The 20,997-nt window shown below is 44.2% G+C and overlaps 3 protein-coding genes across 4 annotated transcripts; 2 read left to right on the top strand and 1 right to left on the bottom strand.

Annotated features, from left to right (window-relative positions):
- The first annotated feature begins 760 nt into the window (after positions 1-760).
- NELFCD (negative elongation factor complex member C/D) lies at positions 761-8,488 on the top strand. The gene is made up of 15 exons (XM_072350021.1): positions 761-912; positions 1,204-1,319; positions 1,436-1,545; positions 1,660-1,769; positions 2,053-2,160; positions 2,518-2,670; positions 3,271-3,401; positions 3,838-4,003; positions 4,627-4,761; positions 5,131-5,270; positions 5,908-6,022; positions 6,287-6,382; positions 6,625-6,765; positions 7,078-7,207; positions 7,574-8,488. Exons 1-15 carry the CDS (start codon positions 847-849, stop codon positions 7,606-7,608), a joined length of 1,752 nt encoding a protein of 583 aa, XP_072206122.1. The 5' UTR covers positions 761-846; the 3' UTR covers positions 7,609-8,488.
- A 1,668-nt stretch (positions 8,489-10,156) lies between these two features.
- CTSZ (cathepsin Z) lies at positions 10,157-14,556 on the bottom strand. Its single transcript, XM_072350619.1, has 6 exons — positions 14,347-14,556; positions 13,817-13,980; positions 12,711-12,890; positions 11,975-12,125; positions 11,572-11,734; positions 10,157-11,065 (listed from the first exon to the last, which is right to left on the bottom strand). The coding sequence occupies exons 1-6, from the start codon at positions 14,481-14,483 to the stop codon at positions 10,952-10,954; spliced, it is 909 nt and encodes a 302-aa protein (XP_072206720.1). The 5' UTR covers positions 14,484-14,556; the 3' UTR covers positions 10,157-10,951.
- On the top strand, positions 14,544-20,312 carry TUBB1 (tubulin beta 1 class VI). 2 transcript variants are annotated; one of them, XM_072350618.1, is made up of 4 exons: positions 14,544-14,953; positions 18,729-18,837; positions 19,013-19,123; positions 19,249-20,312. In XM_072350618.1, the coding sequence occupies exons 3-4, from the start codon at positions 19,063-19,065 to the stop codon at positions 20,310-20,312; spliced, it is 1,125 nt and encodes a 374-aa protein (XP_072206719.1). In that variant the 5' UTR covers positions 14,544-14,953; positions 18,729-18,837; positions 19,013-19,062. The 2 variants fall into 2 exon arrangements, with proteins under 2 accessions (XP_072206719.1, XP_072206718.1); XM_072350617.1 differs by lacking the exon at positions 14,544-14,953 and adding an exon at positions 17,362-17,559.
- Positions 20,313-20,997: the final 685 nt, after the last annotated feature.

The raw sequence follows: 20,997 nt of genomic DNA, 5'->3' as shown, positions 1-20,997 counted from the left end.
GACTTCTCTGTGTAACGTTGAGGAACCAGTAAACAAATAGGAGCAAATTAGAGCGTGAATGTATCTCCTCACTTTAATTCACCCCGTTGTGATATTAAATGAGAGGGCGATGCTTCTGTTCATAACCCATTACTACTCCAGTTTGGATGAAGACCAAATACGTGTCCACGTGTTGGTGTTAATGAAAGGTGTTTTGAATTGGCCTGGGGCCGCAGGAGGCCGCATGTCTCTCGTGAAGTGTGTGTGATGATTTGTGTGTATCTCAGTGTTTTCAGTTGCCGCTCACTTTTTACTTGTGTCTACAATGAAGGTTTGGATGCTGACCTTGAGTTCTGGGTCCCACAGCTTTGCTGGGCTACGAAGGTCTGTCTGAGGCTCTGACCAGGAGCCACCATGGGATGTGTGCTGGGTGGGAGATGCGTTGTGTTTCTGTGCAGGATGACAGGAGCTGAGGGGACACGGGGGTAAATCAAGTGCTTTTTCTTCTTGGTGTGCTGTGGCGAACAGAAATGAGACACAAACAGCTGGAAGCGCAGAGTTAAAACCAAAGGCCGTCCGAGGCTGTTCCCAGTGGAGCTGTTACACCGCGTTTCTCGTCGTGCTCTGAAGCCGTTCTTCCCGCAGCGCTCCGTTACTTCCCTGCTCGTGTGGGCGCTGCGTTTCCGTGTGCCGCGGTTCTCCAGGGGACGGCCCACAACTCGTCCCCGGCCCCGCAGCCCGGCAGCACGGCGACGATCCGCCCTCAGCCCCGCCCCGCAGCCCGGCCCGCCATTCCGCGCCGCTCCGCCCAGGGGCGGCCCAAGGCCTGGTTCCGGCTTTGGCCGCGGTTCTTTCGGCCGCAGAGCCATGGAGGACGCGGATTACTTCGAGGGCGGCGCGGCGGAGTGGGGCAACGAAGCGGACGGAGGGGCGGTGAGCAATGGCGAGCGTGAGGCGGCTCGGTGTCGGGCCTGAGGCGGCCTGAGGCGGGCGGGAGCCTTCCGCGGTGCGGGACGGGGGCTCGGAGGGGCGTCGGAAGGAAGGAAACAGCAGCGAAGTGGGGCTGGTTTGTGCCTGCAGCGTTCAGACGTGTTTTTCTGGGGAACGGGTCGTGGGCTGAATGCTGCGTGTGAGCCCTCGTGGGCAGAAATGGCCCGGGTGTGGAGATAGAGGGGGTGCACCAGAGATAGCGGAGGTGGCTGATGTTCTTGTGCTTGCAACTAGCAAGATGACGAGGATGGGGAGGGAGAAGATGATGCTGAAGTCCAGCAGGAGTGTCTGAAGAAGTTTTCAACCCCTGACTACATCATGGAGCCGTCGATATTTAACACGCTGAAAAGGTGGGTGCAGCTCAGTGTGCGGTGCTGCTGGTTTATATAGAAATGTGGGAATTTTGCTTTTTTTTTTATTATTATTTTTATTTAAATAACAGTATTTTCCCTGATCTCCCCATCAGGTATTTCCAGGCAGGAGGTTCTCCAGAAAACGTTATCCAGCTCCTGTCTGAAAACTACACGGCAGTGGCGCAGACGGTGAACCTGCTGGCAGAGTGGCTCATTCAGACGGGTACGGGGGGTGATGTGCTGTAACTTGGGTCTGTAGGCTGGATTGTGCCGAAATATGTGAATTGCACTGACCAAGCTGTTTTCCTAACCCCCCCTACACTCCCCTTCTGTACAGGTGTTGAGCCAGTGCAAGTTCAGGAGACTGTAGAAAACCATTTAAAGAGCTTACTTATCAAGCATTTCGACCCTCGGAAAGCAGATTCCATCTTTACAGAGGAAGGAGAGGTGTGTATGAAATCTGCCTCCTTTTGTTTCTGTGATGGACCAGGAGGTGGTGGGTGAAGGAACTGCATCTTCCAAGCTCTTTAGTGAAGAAAGAACTGCGTTTGGAAAACTATCTGTATTTCACTGGACCCTTGAGAGGTTTTGATAAGTTGGGAAAGTTATACGGGTATAATAAAGTCCTTCATAGTAACTCATTGGATTCTTCAGAAGTAAAGAGCTTACTTTTAGCCATCTTCACAGGTTGAAATTCTTACAGTTGTTTCTGTTCCTTTAATCTTTTCAGACTCCAGCTTGGCTTGAGCAAATGATAGCACATACAACATGGAGGGATCTCTTTTACAAGTTGGCAGAAGCCCATCCGGACTGTTTGATGCTTAATTTTACTGTGAAGGTAATACGCTTTGTGGATGTTGTTGGCACAAACTCTCATGTCAGAGAGTAGTCTTACTTTATATGGAAGATATAATTCATGTAGTTTCCTATGCAAACCACAAATTTCTGTCAGTTTGTGCTTCAATGGAACGCTTCAGCTTCTTACCTCTCTGGGATAGGGAAGGGAAATGTTAGACTGTATCTATTTCAGAACAGAGCCTTATGGCTTACTTTCTTTCTTACTAATGAGCACGAAGTCCAATAAATGCATGCAGACAAAAATCTCATGTTCTGTGTGTTCTAGACTTGCTGGGATACCTGAAATATTATGTAATATGTCTTCTGTGAGTTTTTATTGTTGTTATTTTTGTTGCAGCTTATATCTGATGCTGGATATCAAGGAGAAATAACCAGCGTTTCAACAGCCTGTCAGCAACTGGAGGTGTTTTCCAGAGTTCTGCGTACGTCTCTGGCAACGATTTTAGATGGAGGAGAAGAAAACCTTGAAAAAAACCTCCCGGAGTTCGCTGTAAGTTCTTGATTCCTTTTTATGTGGGGAAAAACGCTTTCTGTTCCTGTCCAGGTAGGACGTCTCAGCATCTGCCTCAGGTGGTGGACTGACATCATAAAATAGGGGGCATTACTTTCAGAACAGCCCTCATACAAAGCAGTACTGTCGGCTTTTACATTAATGCAAGATCTCAAGGTTGGTCTGATCGGTTCCTTGGCTAATCAAAAGAATTGTTTTATCATCCATATTACTGTGAAAGCTTCTGTCTCAATTAACATAGCACGTGTTCTTTATTGTGAAACAGTGTGATGACCCAGGTGGCTTTATATTTGGCTTACTTTTTAAGTATTACTGAAGGTTATTTAAGTATTACTGAAGGCGAGAATTTCCTCTCTGGCATCTAACAAATACAAGTTTTCAATGTGGCCATTTCTTCTTGTTTAGTATCAGCTCACAGCAACAGGCTGCTTTTCTGCTCTTCCTTCTTGGCCGTTGTCTGCTTCCCCTTCTCCCTTTTCATGTTAGTGGATTTCAGTGAAAGCTTTGCTGTTAAGGCAGTATAACCGCAGAGACGTACTGCTTGTTGTCTGATAACATTTTGGATGTGTGTGTTCACAGAAGATGGTATGCCATGGAGAGCACACCTACCTTTTCGCTCAATCCATGATGTCTATATTAGCTCAAGAAGAGCAAGGAGGGTCTGCTGTGCGGCGGATCGCTCAGGAGGTTCAGCGATACGCTCATGAGAAGTAAGTGCCTGTTTGTCTATTAGTCACATATAAGTAAAAGAATTTGTAAACTGCTTCTTTTAGTCATTCACGCTTATTTTAGACCAGCAAAAGGAGAATTCTTAGCTTTTTATTCACACTGTGGTAGAGTGAAATCACTTGCAATAGAGCACTTTTTTCAGTAGACTTAAAGTCCATAGAATGAGATACATTCCATATGAAGAAGTGGGAGATGTGAAATAGAATCATCAGCTCTTGGTGTTCTGTTAAAAATAATCATTTTTGTTATTGGATGCACATTTTAGAATCGAGCATGGGAAATACAGCCTTGTTTCTGTAACTAGCCGTGGTAAAGGATGCACTGCATCAGTTGTGCCCTGTTGATGCAGCGGGGCTACAGCCAAGATGTCTAAATGAAGAAAATAAGCTGCTTTGTATGTTTGTGTTGCTCACCTAGAGGCCACGATGCCAGTCAGATCACTTTAGCACTGGGTACTGCAGCCTCCTACCCTCGTGCCTGTCAGGCTCTCGGTGCAATGCTGTCCAAAGGAGCTCTGAATCCAGCAGATATTACTGTCTTGTTCAAAATGTTTACGAGCATGGACCCGCCTCCAGTAGAACTGGTCAGTGTCTGTCTCTTCCTAACATCTGTAAACTTCTATTTACAGCAGCACTCAAAATTCTGAGGTCTTATTGTGCTAAATGTGTCGGCACAGAACAGAAATTAACACTGTGGCTCATCCCTCTGTCATTTTAAGTGATGTCAAAATGTGTGATTATTATTTATACTGTATTTTGCATTGGCTCCTTGCATTTCTTTTTTTTTTTTTTTTATTATTTCAAGCTGTCTTTTTATGCAGAATAAATTAATTTGTAAAACTTCCTAATGGGTTGGAGGTCAGGAATTAAATTCCTTCCTTAAAACAAAGGAACAGGAGAATCAGTTTTGCGATTGGTTACGAGCAGTCCTGAATGGCACGTTTCAGGGTTCTCACTGCCTTGTTCTCAAGTGAATTCTGGTAACAAAGGATGGCATTTAGATACTCAGCTAATACTGCTGGTAACTTTCTGCTCTTTTGTGTGGTTTTCTGAGTACGGTTGTCAAAAGTTCAGATCTCTTCAGAAAACCACCTTCACTTCCTCGAGAGGAGGATTTTTTTGTGTCTATGGAAGGCAAATCAGATACAAAATGTACATTTTTTTCCTCATAATTCTCAGACTTTAATAAACTGTTTGTTTTCTTCAGATCCGAGTACCTGCCTTTCTGGACCTCTTCATGCAGTCATTGTTTAAACCAGGTGCTAAGATCAACCAGGACCACAAGCATAAATACATTCACATACTGGCATACGCAGCTAGTGTAGTAGAGATGTGGAAAAAGGTAAAGTTCAGTCCTGATCATAATGTATCCTTTTCACCCTACGGTCTAACTGTGCTGAAGAAATGCACGGTCATTAAATCGATCGCTTTAAAATGGCGTGGTTTATTTGTTTTAGTGAGAAATGTTTCAGGATTCATAGGCAACTTTTTGGAAGAAAAAAGTACCAGTGACCTAGGAATTAAATAAACCAAGTATCCTTTTATTTCAGCTCATTGATACTTTTTTCTTCTAAAGCTTGCCTATGAGACTAACTTTAGAGACATATAAAGTGATCTTGGGGTTATGGCAAGCTACAGTTCCTTTGCTTAAATGACCAGAAACTCCCTGTATGTTTGTGGGTTTTGTATTCAAACTCTGCATTTTTTTCAGAACAAGAGAGTGAGCATCAACAAGGATGAGCTGAAATCAACTTCAAAAGCCATTGAAACTGTTCACAATCTGTGTTGCAATGAGAACAAAGGAGCATCAGAGTTGGTTGCAGAGCTGAGCACTCTTTATCAGTGTATCAGGTGAGCAGAGAAACCGGTCCCAACTTTCCTTTGTTGGAAAGAAAGTGCTATTTATGAGTAATGCTACAGGGAAGTGCCTTTGTGGGCAGCTCTGTGAGAGCATCCTTACTTCAGAACAAGTGAGACGTGGTCTGAAAGCAGCTTTCAAAATTATACATTTGACTTCTTGAAATCTTTTCACGAGGACATAAATTCTGGCTGACATTGACAAGTTGCCCCTCTCACATTACAGAGCACGTTTGGCTCTGCCACTGGAAAAGGATGACAGGTTGCTTTGTCTTTCTAACAGAGCCTTCTTAGCAATAAATATATCATCTCTTCTTAACACTATGGAATAGCAGATATTGAACAAACTGGAACAAGCTCTGGGTGTATGTTAATTATGTTGACTGCTTTTAGCATTCTGTGCTGAGCAAGAAGTGTCTTATAGAAAGAATTTTTCTTTAGGCTATTTTCTTTCCTTCTTTTGTGATAGGACTTGCCTTGATGTGATGACAACTTTTCAATCAAAGCTTTTCAAATGTTATTAATTCTGGCCTAAGTTAAACTACGACATTTAGCAATCAATAGAATATGCTGGAAGATGGGAGGTGGTTGTTTGGATGGTCCTCTTCTAAAGTGATCTCTTCCTCTGCAGGTTTCCAGTGGTGGCAATGGGTGTATTAAAGTGGGTGGATTGGACGGTGTCGGAGCCCCGATACTTCCAGCTGCAGACTGATCACACTCCAGTTCATCTGGCATTACTGGATGAGGTAAAAATGTACAAAGAAGTCCTGTTGAGAGCAAAAGCTGTTCTTATCCTTGTAACTAGAATGACATCCAGTTCATGGTCAGTAAATGTACAAAGATGGATCTGCTTCTATTCAGAGTTATTTGGATTTGTCAGCTCTGTGTAGTGGAATAACTTTTTATTATTTACCTCTGTCAGTGAATGAGTGCGGACTTTTCTACTAGGACCGGCATGTTGGTTTGTAAAGTGAAGTTTTGATGAACATACTTTCTCATCTTGTTTGCAGATCAGTACGTGCCATCAGCTGCTTCATCCACAAGTTCTGCAACTTCTCGTCAAGCTCTTTGAAACGGAGCATTCGCAGCTTGACGTAATGGAGCAGGTGATTCTCAGAGAAGGCCTTTTTTATGCTCCTTCATACTATATATGATTGCTTAGAATAAAAGTTGTTATCACAGCAGTTATCACAGAAGCTTTAAGAGTTTAATTTAGGAATATGATCACAGCAAGCATCAGAGTAGATATTGAATCCATGAAAAAGAGTGATGAAAATAGTACTGTTTTGAGAATAAGTCCTAACCTGTTGGTTTTATTCCCCGCTCCAACCCTTTCCCTCCTTATCAGCTGGAACTGAAGAAGACTCTCTTGGATAGAATGGTGCACTTACTGAGTCGAGGATACGTCCTGCCTGTTGTCAGCTATATCCGCAAATGCCTGGAGAAGTTAGACACAGATATCTCTCTCATCAGATACTTTGTTACAGAGGTCAGCAGCAACAATTGTTTGTTAACATGTAGAAATAAGCTTTAATATTTGACGTATATGTTTGGATTTGCCTCAAATTCAGAAATCCTTGATGGTGAGAAAGCAGATTCTGAGCAATGTATGTCCTATTGAATTTTGATTTTTGAAAGCACTGAAGTACTCGGTAGAGTACCAGAAGAATATGTAATTGGTAACTTGTATGGAGAAGAAAGGTCTTAAAAGTGCAATGACTTGAATGCCTTTGAGAGGATTGTGAATTAAATACTGCCTTGTCTACCTGGAGTAATGGTCCTGTTTTGTCTGCCATCTCAGGTGCTGGATGTGATTGCTCCTCCATATACCTCAGACTTTGTACAGCTTTTTCTTCCAATCCTGGAGAATGAAAGTATTGCAGGTACTATTAAAACAGAAGGTGAACATGATCCTGTCACTGAGTTTATAGGTAAGTCATGCTTCCTCGTGTATTTGTTACAATTCCTAAACAACGCTTAGGAGGAGGATTGCTAAAACAGGAATGCCTGCCAGATATTGCAACAGATTATTTCATTATTATGGGCCTGCGCTTAGCAATTTTTCTTTAATTAGGAATCTGAGTAGTAGCGAGGAGCTTAAAGACAAGTGCTGTTTCTGAAGAGGTACTCCTATCTTAGAGAAAGTAAAGGAAGGAAGTAGTCTCTCATAGTACACCCATTTCCTGGACTTAAATGATCTATTTCTTAAAATCCTACTTAATAACATCACGGAGAAATCCACGTGCAAGTAAATCGGAGTAATGTACTGAACACTTTATTTCATTTCTTCTTTTAAGCTCACTGCAAATCTAACTTTATTGTGATGAACTAAACAGTGGAAGAGTCAAGAACGCTGAGCACATGGTCCCTGCTCTGACATATTCTCCACCAGTGAGGTTCTGTAGCTGGGCAACTCAGCTACAAAAAAAAGAAGGAAGAAGGGGCTGATTTGACTTGTGTGGTGACCTTGAGCCTTCTGTCAGAGGATCATTAATGTAATTTGGAAGATGAAATAATACTGAAGGATTTTTTAACATTAAACAAATAGTATAAAATCTGAATATTCTGAAGAGGACAGCAGGAGGCAGACTTGTCTCAAAGAAACTCATTTTCAGTTACTTGCAGAACTCATCTCTGACTCTGTGTAATATATACTTATGTATGAAGCTGAAGAGTGGGGCCGGTAGTTCCCACTACAAACATTTTTCAGACAGTTCTCTGACAATTAAATTGTGAACGCTGTAGGCTTTCATCTTGTGAGTCTAAAAAAGGAAAAAACTGGTGTACTTAGTTCTGTGCTGCAGAGAATCCGTGACACCTCTCCCTCACCTCTGTATTATATTACAATGCTAAATATCCCACACAAGTACTGCTATGAAAAAACCCCACCTTTTATGTAATACAGATGGAGCTGTAACAATCAAGGTTAGTTTTGTATTAACACGTGACTCTGATGTGTGTGTGGTATCCTTCAGAATCTATTTTTGTTAAACAGATGCAGTAATTGTTACTGGTAAGTTTCATTACCACATCAGAGTTCTGTTGCTGTCTGAGAAATGCGTGCACAAACTTTGTTACTGTGATGTGGCTTGGTTTTTTGTTTTTAATATTTATCTCTGCTCTGTCCTGGTTGATACTAAAAAATGGGGGATTACACCCAAGATTTTAATGAACCTTTAAATAAAGGTCTGCTCTTTTCCAGAGACTTCTTACGAAGTTTCAGTGTCCACTCTTTGTTTCTGCTCACCTGCCAGGATTTCTCCCTGTAGATGTAAAGTGTTTAAAAGGGGCACAGAGAAGCCTGGGTGTGCCTTACAAGTACACCTGCTTCCTGAAAAACCTGTTTGCTAAAAAACAAAGGCGAAACTTTTAGGTCCAAGTGTTTATAAACTTAGAAACTGAATCGTTTTGCTCTTTTTTGCTGTCAGTGATTTATGAATGGAAACTCCAGGCTACCGTGGCAGCTTGAGACAGAAGTTGGTTGTACAGATTCTTTGCTCCTTTGTAAAAGGAGTGCATCCTTCCTTTCTTCAGCCCTTCCCTCACGTTGCTGGCAGGTCTCCTAGGCACAGCTTCAAGCTTTTCTTTCTGCACACATCTTTGAGTAGATATCTAAGTGTTTAAACTTGCATGAGATCTTCTCTTCATAATTTTTACATAGAATGATCGTACATACTTGGTTCCTGACTTCCTCTCTTAGTTGAATTAACAGCTGCAGAAACAACTTGCGCTACAGATCTTCATTTTAGGCTGTAGCCCTGCCTTATATATTGTCTTAGTGGTAATGAAGAGCAGTTTGTTCCTACCTCCATTGCAAATTTGCCAGCTGTTCAAACAAATCACGCTTCTGCTTTTCTCAGTGTTCAAGCTTAATATCACTTTTTCTAAACATCTGAATTCTTCTGCATAAACATGATATTTGGTTAGTTAATACTTAACTGTGCTATTGTCAGTACTGTTACACTCCCTTGTTCTTCTGCTGGTTGAGAATTAACTTACAATAGGCACTGCAGTTCAACAGAATTAATCCTTAGTGGCACTGTAAAGTTGCTTTACTAAGGTAAAGCAAAGAGGCAGGTGGAACTAACCAACACTTTGTGAGGTTCTTGTTTGTCTTTTTGTCTAGAGTTAAAATGTCTGTTCCAGATCTTTAATGCTGAAGAGTTGAGTGGTGGGTGATCAGCACCTGATTATTTGAATACAGTTCTTACAGGTAGGAAAAAGGCTTTGAAGTATCCCAGCCCGCTGGAACATGGCCTAACCTCTAGTCTAAAACATGTTCTCAGATACCAAAGAGAATCAGAACAGCAAAACGATCTTAATTTCACCCTTGACTCTAGCAGCCTTATTCATCTGTGGGTCTTCACCACTCTGCCAGCCCTAACTTACCTTCTGATGATGAGCAGACTCCTCTTGCTTTGACAGATAAAGCCAAGGTAAGTTGCAGATACCCACTGAGAGGTAACAGAAACTGTTTTGCTTCTTGTCTAGAGCAGTAAAAAGCTTTAACTTACCTGTAGGCCTGAGTGAGGCATAATTCATAGGTTAGTTTATGTTAGTTTGATTTACAGTATTTTTTTTAGATCCATTACTGAGTTGTCTTGTACGCCAGCAGAATGTTTCTTTCTTCCCTGGTTATCCCTTGGCAGTTTCCTCCTCAGCTGTAGCTCAAGCTTCAGTGCGTGTAATTGTAACTTCACTTGAGGTGTTTTTGAAACCATCATAGTCAGCACATACCGTGGCACTGAGCAGCCCTCTCACAAGTTCAATTAAAGCAGTACTAATTAGCACCTCAGCTAATTAGTCTGCCGTGTAAGACTTCTTGTTAGGTACAGCAATAAACAAGTATTAAGAAACTCTTAAAATTACATACAATCACGTAAGGTAATACTGTCATTTTATTACATACAATTAACAATGCCAGTTAGTGATGCTTGATACGGCACTGATCGCCACTTAGTAACTGACTCAGTTTTAGGGAAGAGAATTTACGGCCTTTCCTCATATTAGTGAACAGGAGGAGAGCTCTGCCTCGTAGCAATTTATGCTTTGCCTCTCTAGAAACAAAATACCAGAGCCAGTCATAAATTACGGCAAGGAATTAGAGCAAATATAAGATTTAAGCCCTGTTCTTGCCTTGGCTGGATAAAAGCAATGAGACTTACAGCAACATTTGTTCATTAGGAGGCCAAGGAGGATTTAGTTTTTGGGTATATCATGTCCAGACTTCAGTTTGTGCAGGTTTAAAAACAAAGCATTAAACAAATACCATACAGTTGTTACTTCAGTATAAGCTCTAGACCCAAGTACTGTGTACCCCTGTCCTGTCCTAGTACACTACGTAATTTGTATTTATTTAAAAGTATATATACACACAAAGATTTACATACAGCTTCTGGAAGACAGCATGATTACAATACTGTGCAACGAGGCAGAGAACCTTCATAGGTGAATTACTTCTTTAGTTTTTAAATTCTGAGCAATTATCTGAAGGCAGCTTTGTATTTGTTTTACTTTGGAGACTCAGTGTGGTATTACCTGGACTAGTTTTGCACAACAGCATGATCAAGTTGTGCTGTGGAAGGTTGGGGCTATTCTTTAAGCAGAACAAGGTTTTGTTGGGATGATTCCAAAGTTATTGGGGGGGGGGGAAAAAAAAGATGTGCAGTGTAGAATCAAGGAAGTATAACATCTCCATACGCGCAGTCCTCTTCTACAGCAAGATTGTACTCTGCTCCTCTTCCTCCTTTATATGCACTCGTCACAATTCTCAGCCACCCTCTTTCACCCTGTAGAGAATTAGTTTGCATCAGTATAAGCAGAGACGCTGTCACTTTGCAAACACAGTTATGCTACTGAATCTGTTTGATTTTCTAAATGGAAATGATCTAGAAGTGAACCTAGGAATTAACTGAAGAAGCACTGCAATAGGTTCACGGGACAGTCTTGTTCGAGGTGAATTTACATCCCTTCAGATAAAAATCCTATATACAAGACTTGATTTTTGCTTACAGCCAACCTATCTGCAGCTGCCTGTAACAGATGGCGTGTGCCCAACAAAGTGCAGCGTTTGAGATGGAGCAGATGTTAGCTAAGTGACTTTGGCCAAGTATCTCAGCCCTCAGCTCAGGTAGTTCCTGTCTTTAATTAACTGAAAATGTAGTTCAAAGAAAGTTTTGTTTTACGTAGCTGCAAACTGCCTTTGCAAGTAGAAAAACTACCTCTGCGAGTGGAGAAAACTCCACTGTTCCTCTAAAGTAATTCTGCAAGCATCTTTCTTCCCATGCTTCCTTACCCAGGGTTCACCCCACGAGTTACGAACGATCCAGTATTCTGTTCCATTTTCTACACCCCAGCCAGCCACGGATACAATGTGATTCACAGTGGGTGAGGGGTTGTACTCCGTATAGAGTCCTCCGGTGTAAGCATCCAGCTTCTCAGTAGCCATTATACCACAGCTGCAATGAAACAGAGCAAGCACCTTTATGCACAGGAAGCAGTTGGAGGCCTGGCTAAACAGGAAAAACAAAACAAAATCTACAACCGAGCTGCAGTGAGCAGCAGTGCAGAGCTGCTACCAACTGCTAGCAGGCAGAAATTCAGTCATTAGACCAAGTTCCAGATATTTCAATCCAAGTATTACTAATACAGGAACGTTTTCCTTATTTCTACCTTTTAGTAGATCTGTATTTATTTACCTAATTGGTCCATTAGCATAGATTTCTGCCTTCATTTTTTCCCTTCCGCTGACAGAACCGTAGTCAGCAACTTTCCAGAGGGTGTAGTTCTTAATCACGTGGCATTCTCCAAATGTGACGCATGTTCCACACTGGTTAAACTTTTTGCATTCTGCAAAGTAAAAGAGAGAATGGCCACAAGAGAATGCTTCTCTTCGAGTGAATTAATGGTACCATACTAAGATTCATTTATTTTTTTTTCCCTTTTACGCTTAATTTGAGGAAGATCCTATAAGGAAAAATTGCTAATACATGTTTCTAGTGAACTGATTGTTTTTCTGGTAATTATACTTGGAGCCTTTATCATCATCAGCTACTGCTCTTTTCCAAATAGGCACAAGTGCTTTGATGATGAAGTGTGCTTCTCTACAGAAACAGAAACCGCTCCAGTAATACTAGAACAAACATTTAATTTCTTTTTTTAGGCCGAGGAGGTATTGCTACGTCTTTCTGTACATTAGAGATTATGTATCACAGACTGAAGAGATTAAATTTAGACAGTTTAGGTGGTTTAGCTTGTTTGGACACGGTTCATGTTATGCTGTCTAACCAGAGTGGAAGACACAGAAACCTGTTCTGTTAGTCAGGCAGCAGGTGCTACATTAAAGGCAGGAACGAGTAATGGGAAAGCCAGGAAATGATCAGGATCTTCTACATTCAGACTGAAACCCTGCCACAAAGCAAACAGGCATCATACTTTGGTTCTTAGCTTGGTAGTTGTTACAGGTCTCGTCTGGAATCCCATGGTCGTGGGCATACATCCAAACACCCGTGTGGTCTCCGCCTTCACAGGATCCTGCGTTAGCACAGTCAATCACATTCTGCACGGAGAGATAGGCGGAAGGCCACGCACCTTTTCTCTTTATGTTGATTCGATCTGCAAGTATAAGCAGTAGGTAGTTGGTACTGGAGCGTGTGGGCAGTTACACGTTGCATCTAGTGTTAAAACAGTCTCCTTCACTGAACCTTTAACTACTTGTAAGCAGCAGTGTTTGTGGTTGGAAAAGCCTCTACTGCAGCAAGGCACATAGCACGAGGCAGGCTGAGCGAGTGTGGCTTTTCATTACAAGACTTTTCCATTAGAAGCTCAGCAAAAATATGCAGATAATAAGATCTGTTCAAACCCTTGAAGTGCCCTGGAGCTCTTAATTCAAATCAAAATACAAACCATGGAACCAGCATGCTGGTCATAAGCCCATGCAGCCCAGCTGTCTGGCTCCAGGTAACAGCAGTCATGAGCTTAAAGCAGTTAAAAAACTTGCAGAAATATCTCCATGCTGCTGTGTAAACATCTCACTGTTCTATCTCAGATGGATATTGCCGTCCTGCTGCCTTGTTTTGTCTGAAATAGCCACTTACCTGGCAGAAAGGCTTCCTAATCAATATGTACAAGCTGCTTTTCACAGGGCATTAACAATCTTAACTGACACAACCTTGTAGCTTTTCTAACCCTGTGACATTTAGCTGGACTTTGACAGAGCTGCCTCCCCTAACATCTAACCTGACTCTCCCCTCTTCTAGTTTAAAACCATTCCCCCTTGTCTTCTTGCTCTCAGGGCACGTAAGAAGTCAGTCTCCCTCCTGTTTATAAGCTTCCCTCAACAGAACACTAGATTGCTACTCTAGATAGCAGCTCGGCAGGCACTACAGATACAATCCTTCCCAGTATCCCCCCCTCACACAATCTTTGGTTGCTCTCGTATCAGCTGTTTTCTAAGCTTAAACTAAACAGCCTTTGCTCAGCAAAGAGCTACATGTCGCTGGGGGCAATAGGTTGGCTGCTGAGAGCAGCTCAGAGCGGACCTGCCAAGGCGCTGGTGCTGCCGTGGGCCCAGCAGGACCCGCAGTACTGAGGGATGTGCTGGTTGCGGGTGGTGCTGGCGTAGTTGACGCCATTGACGTTCCTCCAGTCCCAGCTCTGCGGGAGCTTGGCGATGTCCAGGTACTCGTGAGGCCGGGGGTAGGTTCTGTACGGAGACAAGAAGAGCGGGTCTGGCTGCCGGGATCGGCGGGTGAATTCAAGGGATCCAAAGATCAAAACCCAACACCACAAGAAAACCCCAGCGCGGGACTTCACCGCATTTCGTAACGGCCCGGAGCGCGGGTCACGTGACGGCGGGAGCGGCGCTGACCTTTCCCTCAGCCCCGTGACAGCCGCAGCTCGGGCAGCGCGCCGGGACCGCCCCCCCGGGACCGCCGGTTCGGGACCGCTCCGAGCCGCCCCCCGATCGCACCCGGACGCTGCCCGCCTCGCGAAGCTGCCGGCAGCTGCGGCACGATGGTTGCGAGGGGACCCGGGCGGATGGCGGCCCGCGAGAGACGGAAGAACTCACCTCAGCCCCGGCGTCCTGCGCGGGGCCGGCTTGTAGCAGTGCTGCCCTTCCTTGACGTAAAGGCCGGCCCGGCAGCAGCAGAGGCAGCCGCAGAGCAGCAGCAGGAGGGCCGCGAGGCGCCGCGCAGGACCAGCCATGCTGAGCAGCACCTCCCCGCAGCGCCGGCCTGACGGGGCGGAGAGCCAGGCGGGGGGGTGGGCCGGGGCGGGGCGGCTCCGTTCGGTTCCGTTCGGCTCTGAACGTCTGGGCGGGATGAGGCTGTGCTGCTGGGGGCCTCCAGCTCACCCGCTCTGCTTAGTAAGCAGGTTTCGTAGCTCGCGGGCAGCTCCTCCTCAGTTCTCAGCGCCTTTTGCAAAAGGTAAGAGGACGGTCGCCCTGATTTAATGGTCAGAGAAACGGAGGCGCTGAGGAGAAAGGGAACAAAACCAACAGCAGAGCGAGAGCTGAGCAGACAGCGGGGCTGTGGCGGGAGAGGCCGGGCCTCTGAGACACCTCGGCAGCCCATAGCAGGGTTGGGTCAGACCGAGCGGTGACCGCCTGCCCTCAGCAATGGAGCCAGGTCTGAAAGAGCCCCAGGAAAGGACGGAGTGGCTGGGACAGGGATGAGGTGAGTTACAGCGCTGAGGATGTCGATGGTGGCTCTTCGTTTCAAATTTCAAATATAATCTCTGCTACTGTGAAAAAAAAAAAAAAGGTTCCTTGTAAGCAAACTGTAAAACAAACAAACAGAAAAGCATCCCAGAATCATAGAATGCCCCCTGCGTGTGTGGGTTTGTTGCCAATGTGTGCTGCAGTGGTGGAAAGTGAAAAAAATAAGCCAGAAAAATACAAAACCAAACAAAAAGCTGCCAACCAACCCAGCAACCACAAATGCTGATTGCTTGTGGTCCTTCCTTACGCCCATCACCAGGCTTTGGTATCTTGGGCCTGCTCTGATGGCGGTGGAAGCAGCAGTCAGGCTGATAGTGGAGCTGTGGGACAGGCTGGTAAGAGCTGGGCTCGGTGCCGAGCTGCCCCTAATCTCTGCTGTGCCGAAAGTTGCTCAGAGCCAACCCTTCCACCGCATCCTCCTCTTTCCCTTGTGACACACGCTGCTAATCTGCAGCAGCAGGCTGCCCCTGGGAAGTGTGCTTGTGCAGCCAACAGGCTTGAGGTTTCTCAGCAGTGAAGCATGGCAGACCTGCAAACAAACAAACCTACGCAGAAACATGTTTTCATACAGGTTTGGTATGAAGAGAGATGTGGGGCTGCATAGAAGCGTTCTTAGGGAGTGCCAGAAAAGAGGCACAAAACCACTTCAAAGCACTGGGGTACCTCATGTCACTTGCAGCAATCGTAAAGACTGCATTAGAAATTGCTTCAGAGGAGGAATGTGACTCCCAGGAGCTATTTTTAGCAAGAGACAGAAAACAGTGTTTCGTGATTGTATATTGCATATTTTTTTCACTTCCTCTTTTTCCCCCCCTCTGTGCTTGTGAAATGCCACCAGTGAGCGCTGCTGAAATTATGTTGCCAAATATTCTGGACAAAGAGTTGGGGTCTTTGGCTTCTTCATTACTTGTGGCTGTTGTAAATTAATACATTGGATATTTTGAGCAACGTTTAGTTGCTGTCTGACACCTTGGGTCCTTGCAGCCCCCAATCAGAACCCAACAGAAGGGCACGGAGCTGTCGGGGGGTCAGGCTGCATGTTGGGTAAAGGCTCTGCACCAAAGGGTGATGGGCACAGCCTTGACCTGCTGGAGTTCTTTACCTCAGTTATAGATCTTGCTTTTAATGAAGACAATGTAAAGCTTGGCAGGGGGTGATGGAGAATTTCCTAGCTCCTTTCTGTGCTGCTGTTGTGTTGCTAAACTTTGTCATAGAAGTAGTTATCTGCTCCTGCATTGGCTGGTGGGAAAAGTGGAAGTCATCTGTGATGGGGAAGTCTGCAGCTCGCTGATTTTCCCCTTGTAACAAAATGAAAGCTCATGGATTCCTTATCACGGGTCACTCGTTACATGGTAAAAGTTACTTTCAAAAAGCCAAGTCCTTCCAGTGCCATCTTTTCATAATAACCAAAAGTGCTTTCCTAATTATAGCTCTTCCTCCTGTCCTTAAAAGTAACACTTGCAAAGCAGTGGCAGTCATCTGACATAAACAAAGTACTCTGTTTGCAGAAGACAGTCCATCCTGGGCTTCTGTTGCTCGGTGATATTGGCCCTGTTTATCAGCAGGCAACTTGTCACGTTTCACTCAGGCTTGCGTTATTTCCTCAAGTGCAGTGCAGCATTTATGCACTATGGGCATTATAGTTGATTGCACTGGAACTGGGATTTCACTCTAGTGTTTTCCTGGGAAATTCCGATGCTACCCCTCAGATAGAAGGAAATAAGACAAGTAACATAAGCAATATTAGACCTTCTTAGTGGTGGGAGGGAGGAGTGAGAGCAGAGAGAGCATCAGTGTGAGTTAATCACTGGTTGATCCAGTTCTCAGATGGGCTGAAAATGATGGATTCTTATTAAATGTCTGAGCAGCATGTAGGGAACTGGGAGTGTGCTGTGATGTTCAGGGCTTACAAGGTATTTGTTCTTGCTGGCTGTATCCCTCTTCTTCATGCAGTTGTACACTGCAAATAATGCTTCAAAGTGAACTGCAGGTTTGCCAGGCAGTGTGCTGATATTGCTGTTATAGGGAGTTAATGCTCGGAAGCTGTTATTGTGTTTATTATGGATGTTGCACTGTGTGACTTTCATTATGTGCACAGTTCATGTGGTAGAAGCAGAGGTTTGTTTTTGGCTGTACTCTTTCTACATGAATATGTGTTTCTACGTATGATATGCATAAAGTATTTTAGCACAAATACAGTGTGCACAGCCTTGAGTCACACTGCTGCATAAAGAACTGGACTTAAGTGCTGTGGGTATGTGACAGTGGTCTCTTCCAAACAGTAAGTAGGTGCTTTGCCTCCTTGTGAAACATCTGATGAGCCACTTGTGAGGAGTCAGCTACACCCCTTGCTGGCTGAGTGACAGTCCCAGCAGTATAAAAGGGCCCTGAGGGGCAGGCTGTGCTGGGCGCAGCTGATACAGCAGCAGAAGGAGGGCTTCTCCTAGGGCCTGTGGCTAGAAAACCTGTGCTAAGTTGTAGCTACCAACAGTTAAACTACACAAAATGCGTGAGATCGTGCACCTTCAGATTGGCCAGTGTGGAAACCAAATTGGAGCTAAGGTATGGTCTCCTCTCAATATTGCTTATTAGGAATAAGTGCTATCATTGCTGCCAAGTCAAACATTGTTACAGATGGGGATTTTGAAGGAGGGACAGTTACTTTGTTGACTCAGGGATAGGATGAAGAAGATGCCAGCCATGGACATGAGTATTTTGATGTAAACACAGTAAGATGGACTTGCTCTTCATGCAAAGGTTGAAACTCAAAGAGTGAAACATCTGCAATAACTGTAGTACAATGTTTGTAAGTGCTTCAGAGTGTTCCTGCTGGGACTGTGTTCCCAGGGGCATTAATCCAGCCTACAAATTACCAGGACAAGTGAAGGAGCCAGTGATTTCTGAACTGCAAATTTGCCATGGCAGTACTTTAGTTCATGTGCACAGCACTGACTGCCACATTATGATCATTGGTGTGGGACTATATTATACTGCAGAACGACCTGTGCTATCAGTGTACAATTAGGCTTTCCTAAGTTGAGGGTTCCTGCCTACTTAGCCTCCTGTGAGAGACAGCTGTGCCACATGGAGTGCATTTTTGTAGGTGAAACAGTGGTTTAGAGAGGTCAGTCACTGCTGACTTTATGTACAAGGAGGAAAAAACCCCAAACGTTGCTTTTTGCTGTTTGATGTCTAAAACGTCTTATGGTAGTAGCATGGTAGTTGAAGTGTTGTTCCACTGTGTTCTTTCTCCACTTCTTGCTCTCACAAATCTCACTTTGGTTTCTTTTATTGGCACATGAAGCCGTGGATGGCCAGGAAATGTAATGCTAGACAGTTTAAGTGCAGCCATTTTGAACAGTTAATCATTTTTCTATTGTATTTGCCCTGGGAACCACTTAAGTCCAACAAGACCTATATAAAAGCACACGTACAAAAACATACCATGCACATGTTGGTGGTGCTGTGTTTGTACAGTTAAAATGAGACTGGATGTTAAACCAAAAGACCTTTAAAGTTAGAATAGCTGGGTCATTATAGTAGCTGGGTGGGTCTACATTACCACTATGGCAGCTCCAAGATAAGAGCCCCAGCACAGGACAGCCATATGAACGTCAAGATAAAAAGTACTTGCCTGAGGCAGCTTGGCCGTGCCACAGCCCCACTTGTAAGTGACAGACACCCCTGAAAAAATATATTAATTATGACTTTGAACCTCTTTCTTTTTCCAGTTCTGGGAGGTGATAAGTGATGAACATGGAATTGATATTGCTGGAAACTACCGTGGGAATGCATCGCTGCAGCTTGAGCGAATTAACGTGTACTTCAACGAGGCTTATTGTAAGTGCACAGCAATAGGGAGTCAGCAATTTGCGGGGCCAACAGGAAGGTTAAAATAATTAATAGAATTAAAGAGATCCCTTCCCCAAAACCTGTGGGTGGGTTGGATTCTTTGGAATAAATTATAATCCTGACTCTTATTTCTAACAGTAGTTGTTCATTTTCTTTTTTCTAGCCCATAAGTATGTGCCCCGTTCTATCTTGGTGGACCTGGAGCCTGGGACAATGGATAGTGTACGATCTAGCAAAATAGGCCCACTATTTCGACCTGACAATTTTATTCATGGTATGTACAGCATGCTGTTAGCAAACCAGACGAGGCTAAAGGTCCAAACTTGCCTTCATGTCTCTTAAAAAGAACAAAACCTGCTCTTGTTAATGTGGTTGTCCTTTCTGTAATTCTGCTTACAGGTAACTCAGGTGCTGGAAACAACTGGGCTAAGGGCCATTACACGGAAGGAGCTGAACTGATTGAAAATGTCATGGATGTGGTCAGGAACGAGTGTGAGAGCTGTGACTGCCTGCAGGGATTCCAGCTCATCCATTCACTTGGCGGTGGTACAGGCTCAGGTATGGGCACGCTCCTCATCAACAAAATCAGAGAGGAATATCCCGACAGAATTATGAACACTTTCAGCGTTGTTCCTTCACCCAAAGTATCTGACACAGTTGTAGAGCCCTACAATGCCATCCTCTCCATCCATCAACTAATAGAGAATACAGATGAAACCTTTTGCATCGACAACGAAGCACTATACGACATATGTTTTAGAACTTTAAAGCTCACCAATCCCACCTATGGTGACCTCAATCACTTGGTGTCCCTGACAATGAGCGGTGTTACCACCTCACTCCGTTTTCCTGGTCAGCTGAATGCAGACCTGAGGAAGCTGGCTGTTAACATGGTGCCCTTTCCTCGCCTGCATTTCTTTATGCCAGGCTTTGCTCCATTAACAGCACGAGGTAGCCAGCAGTACAGAGCCCTCTCAGTGCCAGAGCTTACTCAACAGATGTTCGATGCACGCAACATGATGGCAGCCTGCGACCCCCGTCGTGGGCGTTATTTGACTGTGGCATGCATCTTCAGAGGCCGAATGTCTACCAGAGAAGTGGATGAACAGTTGCTGTCTGTCCAGACCAAGAACAGCTCCTATTTTGTGGAATGGATCCCTAATAATGTCAAAGTGGCCGTGTGTGACATACCACCACGAGGACTGAAGATGGCAGCCACCTTTATTGGCAATAACACAGCCATTCAGGAGCTCTTCATCAGGGTTTCTGAACAGTTTTCAGCTATGTTCAGAAGAAAAGCGTTTCTCCATTGGTACACTGGTGAAGGCATGGATGAGATGGAGTTTTCTGAAGCAGAGGGAAACACCAACGACCTTGTTTCTGAGTACCAGCAGTACCAAGATGCCACTGCAGATGTTGAGGAATATGAAGAAGTAGAAGCTAGCCCAGAAAAGGAAACATAGAAACAATGGCAGTATAAAACATTCTCCAAGTAAGCCTGTTGTCATGCACTAAAGGAAAAGCATTAGCCACGAGCCGCATATCAGAAGTAACACCTTCCTTAAGATAGTTTTCCTCTCCAAAATTACAGTACAGTGCTTTCGAAATTAACAGCAGGTATGCTCTGCTTTCCTGTAGACATTAAATCACTCCCAGAAAAGGTCCACTATGAAGACAGGTTCCCTTGTAACAGTCTTGTAAATGTATTCTCTTCTGGAATATTATCGCTAGATGCTGCATGTACGATACAGCCTGTGTGTGTGTATTAGGATCACAAGCAATAGCAAAAGATGTTATAAACTCATCGAATTTACTTATTTTCAGGTAACCACAGCCCATGTTTTGTCTGTGAACTTGTTACTGTGTTGGGAACGCACACGGGTAAGGCCTATGAAGGCAGTGTGCCATGATGCACTCTAGAGATGGATCTAGAGCTGCCGACAAGTTCAGTTCCTTCAGCAGCAGAATGAAGGAGAAAAACAAGACTAAATATTCACTTTTTTTTTTTAGGAGATCTATTTTAGCAGCCCTGTCACGTTGCTGGTTTGCATTACTGCAGAGCTTGTATTCATTTTGTGGTTTATTTCAGTTTCAAACTATAGCTTCAGTGATACCAGCATACCAAATTGCAAACAGCGTTTAGCAGTT

This window comes from Excalfactoria chinensis, chromosome 15 (assembly GCF_039878825.1).
Source record: "Excalfactoria chinensis isolate bCotChi1 chromosome 15, bCotChi1.hap2, whole genome shotgun sequence".
NCBI lineage: Eukaryota > Metazoa > Chordata > Aves > Galliformes > Phasianidae > Excalfactoria > Excalfactoria chinensis.
The sequence above is the reverse complement of the archived record's forward strand: the minus strand, read 5'-3'. Positions and strand labels throughout refer to the sequence as shown.